At 32.0% G+C, this 10,368-nt stretch overlaps 1 protein-coding gene across 1 annotated transcript; it reads left to right on the top strand.

The window, feature by feature from the left end:
* Positions 1-10,016: 10,016 nt before the first annotated feature.
* On the top strand, positions 10,017-10,368 carry N7478_007394 (uncharacterized protein; the record flags this gene model as incomplete). The annotated part of the gene is made up of 2 exons (XM_056923608.1): positions 10,017-10,042; positions 10,110-10,368. The coding sequence occupies 2 exons, from the start codon at positions 10,017-10,019 to the stop codon at positions 10,366-10,368; spliced, it is 285 nt and encodes a 94-aa protein (XP_056776334.1).

Below are 10,368 nucleotides of genomic sequence, written 5' to 3'. Positions count from 1 at the left end.
CACTTTACAGTGGGGCGTCATAAGTCTGTGACCCCCCTTATACACCGCCCACCATGTCGCCTTCCTATTATAGTGTACCTACGCGTCCACGCCGCCCACGCGTAAGATATTCCATATCACGTCTTTTTTTATTATTAGAGCATCTCTCAAAGACTATGCATCGTATACAAGCAATAATTGACTCCCATGGTTGGTATACTAAATATTAGTTAGAAATTTGACGTTTTCATGAGGTTTAATCCGGCAGAATTTGGATGGCAGAAAAGGGCGGTGTATTAGGGAGGGGGTCAAAGACTCATGACGCCCCACTGTAGATGCCTACTATGACCTAGCGTATTGTATTACCTAGTACCCTCTGGCGAAGTTTGATTAATCACCAATGGAATATCTCGGTTTTGTCACGTTATATTTTACAGCTAAAATCGAAGCGGGGGTGGGGAGTGGGGGCATACCCGAACCTGCCCGAGCTACCCGAATGTGGGGGTCAATTTTTTAATATCAGGTGATTTAACGTGTTTCCCGGTTAACCGGGCGACCCGGTTAGGCGAGCGACCCCATCAAAAATCCACTTTCAAAACAGCACTTTTTTTTAAAACCACAACAAAGATGCCACCCCAACGCTCTGATCGGAAAAAAAAGCTGGTCGAACAGGAGGGTCGTCTTTTATTAGCTATACAAGCTATAAAAGATGGTAAATATGCCTCTGCTGCTGCCGCTGCGCGGTCTTTTCAACTACTAGTCTCAACTTTGAAGGCCCGGCTTAATGGACGTTAATCATATGTTGAACAACGACACGGTCGCTATATTTTCTCTGAAATTGAAGAAGAATCAATAGAAAATTGGCTATTAAGTATGGATTCAAGAGGTGCAGCTCTTAATTTGTCTATATTGCGAGATATGGCCAATATTCTACTTCGTGCGCAGAAAAATATACTCTCTACTACCCTACCACCTAGTGTTAGTAAAAATTGGTCTATAGAGTTTATTAAACGACGTCTAAACCTCTCTAGTCGTTTCTTACGACGATATGACTATTAGAGAGCTCTTTCAGAAGATTCTCGAATTATTAAACTATGGTTTGATTTGGTTCAAACAACAATCGAAAAGTGGGGTATTATTTCGGACGATATCTTTAATTTTGATAAGAGTGGTTTTGCTATGGGTATTGGTTCAATATAAAAGGTTATTTCTTTAGTAGAATACTATAGTAAAAGATATCTTTTATAAGCTGGAAATTGTGAATGGGTTACTATAATTAAATATATTTAAGCTTCTAGAAGTGTTTTACCTCCACTTTTTATTTTTAAAGGAAAACTGTTTCTAGAATATTTATATCCTTATCTTCTTTAAAACTAAAAAGGCTCTTGTTTAACTATAAGTAAAAATAGTTAGATGACTAATATAATTGGTTTATAGTGGCTAGAATATCATTTTATACTAAATATTAGGGAAAGAGTTAGGAAATACTATCTATTGGTCCTCGATGGTTATAGAAGCTATTTAATCCCTAAATTTAACCAACTTTGCGAGAAAAAAACCAGATTATTCCAATCTGTATGCCTCTGTATGCGTCCTATCTTTTATAGCCTTTAGATGTAGGCTGTTTTTTAGTGTTAAAAAAGCTTTATAGTAGAGCTATTTTAAACTTGATGCGGAATGGAGTCAATTCTATCGATAAAGAAGATTTTCTTGAAATAATTATAGATATAAGATTAAAGACTTTTAAAAGCTCTACTATCTAGAATAGCTTTTTAGCTACTGGGTTAGTACTATTTAATACTAATTGTGAAGGGCTAAAGCAGAATTTATGTTCAATTGAGCTAGGCCATGTACTGTGTATAAAAAGCTTAAAGAGAGAATTACCAAGTAGGTGTTCTATATATTAGGTTATTATAGTTACATATGCTATATGACCTTATACCGGGTATTGGCCTATGATAGTATCCCCCCTTTAGGGTGGTCCTTCTTGTACGTGTTGTAGTCGTATTCGGTCGTCTTCGGGCTTGTAATAGAGTCGAAACGGGGCTGAATTGTCTTTTAAAGGTATCTAATATAAAATAATCTCGAACGTCGCTGAGGCTTTGCTAGGTCTGTTCCGTCTAACCTGTTTATTTCACTAGGGCTTTATTATAGTATCCTTAACTGACTTTCTTACGTCTTATGTCTATTATCTCTTCTATTTTATACTTAAGTTTCTTGTTAACTAGTATTGGTGGGAGATATGAATTGTCTACGATCTATAATGGAAATAGGTCTGAAGCAATAGGTCTAACTAGCTCTATATGGAATACTAGGTGGACGTTGGTGGGTACCTCTAATTGTATTATATAAGGTATAGGGATATCTAAAACTTAATATTAAATATGTAGCTAGTCCAGCTTCTTTGATTGTTGTTGTGTGTATATATTTTGTAAATTTAGCTATACCTAGTTGTCTTTCTTATAGACTAGTATAACCTATTGTTGCTTATTTGATTACTCTTCTTATAGAGCTTATGTAGAAGTGATTACGGCTTAGGCCTAATCGGTGGCTTCTTGTAGTTGATTTATGAATGTTTCGCCTGCGATTCCTGGTTGTGTATAGGTTTTGTGGGGTTTCTCTATCTTTTCTATCTTAATAGGGTTGATATAGTAACCATATATAAAGAAGAAGGGGGATAGTCCTGTTGTGCTAGTATTATAATTATTAATTATTGTAGTGATAATAGGGAGTAGTGTACTCTAATTATTTTATATATAGGTTATGAATATATATAAGATTTGTTTAACTTCTTGGTTCATATACTCTATAGTGCTATCGGATTGTAGATAGAAAGCGGTCGATAGTTAACATTAAATCGACAGCTTCTTATATACTATTCGTTAGAATACGCCTATAAATTAGGACCTATGGTTATTTGTGACTGCTTGTAGTAGCCTATGGTATATATAAAAGTAGGTAAAGAATATATTTACTACTCTCTTAATAGTTATCTTTACTATACTTATAAGAATTATGCTCTTTATAAGCCAGTCTGTGATTACTATTAAATTTATTGCACTTGTGTATGCTGTTAGGGGTAGTTCTATGATGAAATCTATAGACAATTCTATCTATATTCACTACAGAATCGGTAGTGGTTTTAGTAGTCTATACTTTGTGTTATACTATATAGTACTATGGCTGTAAACTGTATAGTTTTGTAAGAAATGTTATATATCTCTTGCTGCTCCTAGCTAGAAGAATCTCTATAATAGTATTACATAGGTAGTATCTCGATTAGGGTGTGTTGTGATGTGAGAGTTGTGGATCTTCTATATAATCCCTGTGTGTAGTATCTTATTATCTAGGATCTATATCCACTATCTAAAGTAGAGTAGCTCTTATTTGTCTAGATAGTACTCTAATAGGCTTGTTTTTATGTTTGTTTCGGCGGTGATTTGCTGATCTTCCTTTTCTAAGGCTTTATATATCTTTTAATACTCTAGATTAGTAGATCTTGTGTTTTTCTATTCTTGTTGTAGTATAGGCTTCTTAAATAGGGGTATTTCCTTCTTAAAGTTAATTCCCTCTACTACTAGTAGGTTGGGTTGTCCTATCTTGATCTATACCTTTTTTAGTAGGGTTCGGAACTGATTTAATAGCCTTTTGTCTATAATATACTGTGGGGTGTCTTAGCTTTGTTATAAAAGTATATTAGGTCTTGTAGTAAGCTTCTTAGGGTAATACTTTAGTTTATAGTTAAACTCTATAAGGATATCTGCCTATCTTATTTATTGTTTGTTTAGATGTTATACTTTACTAAAGTATTATAGGTTTTTATAGTCTGTTATAATAGTGAATCAGGGTATTATCTTTAACTCTAGTCTCTACTCTTAGAGGATATATATAATCGCTAGTAGCTCTTTATTATAAATCTTATAATTTAACTCTACTAGTAATAGTTTTTAGGAGAGGTAGGCATATAGATATAGCTACTTATCTGGTCTATATTGTAATAAGATAACTCTTATGGCCTATCCTAATATATCTATCTCAATAATAGTTTCCTTATTCTCTTCGAAATATACTAGAATCAGGGTATTAATAAAGAGGCTCTTTAATTCTTTAAATACTTATTAGTAGTTGTTATTCTATATAAATTAGGTATCTTTTCTTATTAATTTCGTTAGAGGTGCTGAGAGGTTAGCGAATCGGGGTATAAATAGATAGTAAAAGTTAGTAAATCTAAGGAAGCTTTATATATCTTATACTGATTTCGGTACTTCCTATTCTTAGATAGTTATGATCTTCTTTAGATTAATATGGATTCCCTTGTCTACTTATATAATAAATCCTAGATATTTTATAGAATCTTGTTTAAACTCTGATTTTCTAATATTATATTGTAGGCCTGCTTCCTGTAGTTTCTATAGTACTTGTTCTACTTTCTATCGGTGATCCCCTAGCAATCCACTACTATATATAATGATATTATCTATGTACGTGGATACAAAATTGTTGAGATACTCTTATAGGGTCTTGTTGATATATCTCTAGAAAGTTGTTGGTATACTAGTTAGCCTGAATAGAGTGATGTTCTATTTGTATAGGTTGTATTATATCTAAAATATTGTTTTCTATTCTTCTCTTGGTTGGATATAAATCTTATGGAAAGTAGTGATAATATCTAGCTTAGAAAACTATTTGGCCTATTTTATATTCCTTAGTATCTCTCTAATTAGTAGTAGTAGATAATAATCCTTTATTGTTAATTTGTTTAACCTGCGGTAATTGATATAGAATTATACTTCTCTATCTAGCTTTCTTACTAATAGGACTAGGGCTGTAGCGGGCGATTTACTTACTTGGATAAAGTTTTTTCTAAGAAGGTTTATTAATATTTTTTATAGGTATAGGAGCTCTTCTCTATTTATACTATAGAGGGGATTGTATGGGGGTGGTTCTTTAATGTCGTTATAGTCTTGTTTTAGGGTGATTTTGTGGTTAATTCCTAGTTGATTTAGGGGTAACTTGTTAGCTAATTGCTAGCTAAAGATATCTAACTACTGCTAATAGTATCTTAGTAGCTTGTCCTTAGGGTTATCCTATTTCTTTAAATATAGTACTTTCTTAATGTCGTCTATCGTAACTTTGCTGATTTGTAGTTAATTTAGCTACTTCTCTCTATAGATAAAGTTGTGTAATAATTAGGCTATTAACTTCTTAATCTATATTCTTCTTATATTGGTTAGTCTGATTGTATAGTCTATACGGTTCTAGTACCTTGTCTACTCTCTATTTCTTGTAAATATATTGATATATCCTTTCTTTGTTAAGTATTAATTGTTAATATCTTGTAGTTAAGGGTCTCCTAATATTATACTATCTTTTTGTTAAGGAATAATATATATAAATACTTATTTTTACTAATAGCTATGAATATCTAGGTTGAAGTATATAACCTAGGTAATTCAGCCCTGATTCAGGACTATTTTATCTAGGATCTGTGTGGGTATCCTGATATGTAGGAGATTAAGCGACTGAACTAATACTTTATTTATAATTGTGTAATAACGGTATTTGTTATCGACTAGGGCTTATATAAATTGGATTTTATTTACTTTAGTATTAACTAGAAATAGTAGTGTTTCTTGTTTTAGTAGCTTTTTAACTCTTTTTCGCTTCTATTTGTGACTTAGAACTGGAGTTACTCTTTTTTTAAATCCTTGTTTAAGGAGAGTTTGTTCTTGGAAGCTGATATACTTGACTTATAGTTGGTTATATATTTAGCTTTCTTATCTTTAATCCTATAGGGGTATCTCTTTTTTAGTTCTTAGTGCTATATGGTTGGTAAGGAATACTTTATAATAAAGTGGTCTTATTTGTTATAATAAAGGTATCTTTCTTTATCTTGTTGTCTCTTTACCTCTTTATGATTAATCTACTTCGCTTACTTACTTGTTTTGGGCCCTGATTAGTGGTGTTTCGTATAGAATTCGGCTTGATTAACTATAGTAATTAGGGTCTAATCTATTGAGTCCTAGTGTTGCTGGATATATGTATAGTACAATCTTTTTAGGGTATTGATACTAAGGGTATCTATATCGGTACTGATTTTATAGAGTTGAGTAATAAGGTCCGAAAATGTAGCGGGAATACTACGATTTATTAACAAATTCGTCATACTTTTGTTTAAGGATCTTAATAAGATCTGTCTTTTTGTTTTGTTATATTATTTAAGGGTATCTATATCTGTAAACTCCTTCTCTAATCTAGGAAGGAATTTTGTAAAAGATATGCTATTTGACTGATATATCTGGTGGAGATGTCTTGTGGTATATGCTTTGATATTTGGGTCTCTGTAAATACCTTTAAGATAGTCCAGAATTGTCTACGGATCCCTATCGTTTTATTGTAATTTCATAAAGGTTCTGGTATTCTTCTAAGTAAGCTTCTTAAGCCTAGAGAATATATATATAAACTAATCTTAGGGTAAGCTAATTGCTATACTATTGATATATAGTTTATTCTCTATTGTTATATATTATATTAGCCAGTCGGCTGCTTTTCTCCTAAATGGGATTAGGTCTAGTAGTTATGTCTTTAGGTAATGTATAGGTTCTAATTGTGGGGGTTCTAGGGTCGATTTAATTATGGTTCGTGCTGGAGTTGGTTCCCCTGTCGTCGTCGTCAACCGTAAGGCTAATTGCTCTATTATAGTCTCTAGGTGATGGATTTGTTTGTCTTAGGCAATATGCTCTTGGTCGTATTGTTGTATTAATTCCTCCTATACTGTGTGTTCTATATCGATTCGCTTGTTCTATTTGCTCTGTATGGCTTGCGACTGTACTATTTATTGCAGTAGTGTCTGCGCCTATGATAGTGGGCTCGTAGATTCCTGTATCTTTTACTTAGGGGTCGCGTCGCCAAATCACTCTTGATTCAGGGACGATTCGTATATGGTTTTAGATTTTTACAATATCCAATTGGAAGCTTTTTATTTGTGAAGGGCTAAAGTAGAATTTATGTTCAATTGAGCTAGGCCATGTACTATGTATAAAAAGCTTAAAGAGATAATTACCAAGTAGGTGTTCTACGTGTTAGGTTGTTATGGTCACGTGTGCCACGTGACCTTATACCGGGCATTGGCCTGTGACACTAATAGAGTCTTAGAAAAGTTGAATATATATTTAGATTCTCTTCCTACTCTTAAAGTCTTTGATCAAAAACCAGTGTTATCTAGTAGCGACAGCGACCCTAATACTCTTTAGACTCTATTAAAATTCACTAAATCGTAATCTTTGATTAAAAAAGGTCTAGAATCATTATCTTCAATTATATCTTCACCGGTTAAACGAAAGATTAAGAAGATATATAATATGACTATTAAAATTGTCTATCACTATCTTTTTCTCCAAGATTGTTGTAGCTAATTGGAAGCTACTAATAAAAAATAAATCAAAAAACGTGCCACTAAGTATCAATTTATTGATAAAAAAGGCATATTTGGAGGTTTAGAGAGTGGTAAAGATGATGTGGTGATTAAGAGTACGATTGAATATAAAGATATATCTTTGCTAGATGTGCCTACAGAAACTGAGACTGAGCCAGCTTTATCTTCTATACCTACAATATATCTGTAGATAACATGTTCTGGATGTGGAATTAAAGGTCATACTTATACTAAATACCCTACACGTGTTAAATAGTCAATATTTTATTGTTTTTGTTGTTTTAATAGTTATTGAAAGTTGATGGTTTTTTGAATTTTGATGGGGTCGCTCGCCTAACCGGTTCGCCCGGCTAACCGGGAGTCACGTTATATAAAATATGAATACTAAGCAAAGCCTTGGCAGTATTAATACTGTATTGAAGTAGGTGGTAGGAGTTGACAATAAGGCTAGTAGTAATATTTAAATAGTGTTATATTAAAGTAAGAAGTATAGGAGTGGTATAATAGGTAATTTAATATACTACCTTCTATCTATTCAACTATATATATATAGTAGTAACTATAATAAACTAAAAAATAAGTAGCTTAGGTTAACTAGGTTAATTAGATTATTAAAATAGATAAAATCTTTTTCTATCTACTATTCTAGACTATATACTTAGACTCTCTTATATAAGATAGGTATCTCTATAGAAACCTAACTAAGCCTTAGAGAGCAGCTAATTAGCTCTAGGTTCTCCACTATCTTAGTTAGTTATATATTATTTAGATAGATATAATATTCTTATATATACTCTTACTTCTACTCTTATTACTATATATACTTCTATTCCTAAATATTAATAACTAATATAATATTAGACTCTATAGGATAGGAAGTTCTATTACCGGTCCTAGATTTATTCTTAGAGCCCTTTAGATATCTATATCCCTTTTTCTACAGGTCTATAAACGTTATATAGCTTAGGGGAAATATAACTAACTACAATATATAGATATATATATCTAACTAGTTTCCTAAAGCCTTAGTCTATACTAAAATTTTAGGCTAGACTAAACTAAGCTTTAGTTACTAGTATAGTAATATATAATATTAATATAGTATATTAGTAATAGCCACCTTAGCTATAGTAAGCGCCTTTTACTTTATTAAATAGCTTAGATAGATAGTTTTATACTTCTTACTATATTCAGATAGATATTTCTAGATTAAGTATCTATTGGCGTAAAGGCTATATTTAGCTATATTTAGATAACATACTTATATATATCTAAAATTTTAATATTCTTATACTACTTTATACAACTATATTAATAAAAGGCTATAATATAGTAGAGCTTACTATTCTAGACTACTCCTAGATTAATTATATTATTAACTACCTGGGATTAGTAACCTCTATAACTACTAATATATAAAACCAGTAGTCCTTTAAGATAGTAAGCTATCCTAGATATACAATTTTAAATAGCCTCTCCTCGAATAGCTTCTCCTTAATATCCTATATTAGTATATAGTATTATATTATTAGACTATAGTTTCTGAACAGCCTAGAAATAGTAGCTACCTCCTAAAAGAAAAGACTATCTATTTTTAATCAATACCTACTATATCTACTCTAAATTATCTACTAGCTCTACTAAAGAACACTTTTATATTATCTTATAGTATTAGTCAGATATCTTAACTATAATCTCTTAGTTAGATTATAATACAATAGATAATATACTAGAGATAACTAAGTTATTACTGATAGAGAGAGAAACTAGTAGCCTAATATAGTAAGTACTATATTATTAGCTTAATATACTAAAATAAACTATAGAAATATAGATTTATATAGTATTTAATAATATTAATATTAATTTAATAGCTATCTTAAATACTTTTACCTTACTCTAGAGAATACTAATTATTATAAGTACGTTCTATATAGTAGGTATATTACCCTATTAGATATTTTTAGTATACTTTTTAATTTATTAGAGGAATATAATACTAAATAGGCTAGAAAAACCAATATTCTCTATCTTATTTAGTACCTTATATACTCATTTAGTAATTTAATCTATTATAAGCTCTAGAGGGATATAAATCTTTTAATATATAATTTTTAACCTCTAGATAGATCTAAGTAATATAGAATAGTATAAAATTTAATATTCAGGATATAGAAAAGCTTCTCTAGACTATACTACCTCAATAATAGCTATTTTAATAAATAAAACCAATATTAAAATATAGCTAGCGAAGTAACTAAGAATTTGAACTAGGTCTTAGGTTCCTAAGACCTCTAGTTAATAAGTTATTCTAAGAATTATATCACGGGATTCATGAATCCCTTCGGGTACGATTCGGGTACGATTCATAGCCGCTCCGCAGGCGAATCTACCTCGATACACCCGCTAATGCATGACTACCCTAAGCCCTAGCAAGCTCTAGCAATATTAAAACGCACGAACAATAGCTACGATTCTTGTCCTGCAAGAATCAGTTCTGTATATCAACTGTTCTATTTGATCTCTACTATCCGATATCCTTGCCTAGTCACAGGTCTCTAGCCTGACAACTTAGTAACCATTACAAATTAGATTTATTAAGATGGACATCAACTTGATCTTTTCGTTGTACATATATATAGCCTTATGTTTCCCTCTGAATATATGATGCAATTTACATCTCTGAACTAAACAGTACAAGATTACAGCAGGCCATCGTGGTGACAGAAAACACTCTGGCTGAGAATCAAAAACTTATGAACGAAATTCGTCTATTCCAGCAGCAGGTGGAGTCGATGAATGCTACGAGCCAGGATGACGTCCCATGGAACGATATTCAGCTGGTATTGCATCAAACACATGACGAGCTAGTGTCTGCGACCACGCGATACAGGAACGCGATCGACGCTCTCCAAACCGCAGACTGGCATCATTTTTGCCCGGCTCTGGAGTGA

Source organism: Penicillium angulare, assembly GCF_028827245.1.
Source record: "Penicillium angulare strain IBT 27051 chromosome Unknown utg000005l_segment0_segment0, whole genome shotgun sequence".
Taxonomy (NCBI): Eukaryota; Fungi; Ascomycota; class Eurotiomycetes; order Eurotiales; family Aspergillaceae; genus Penicillium; species Penicillium angulare.
Note: the sequence above shows the minus strand (reverse complement) of the source record. Positions and strands in the feature narration are given on the sequence as shown.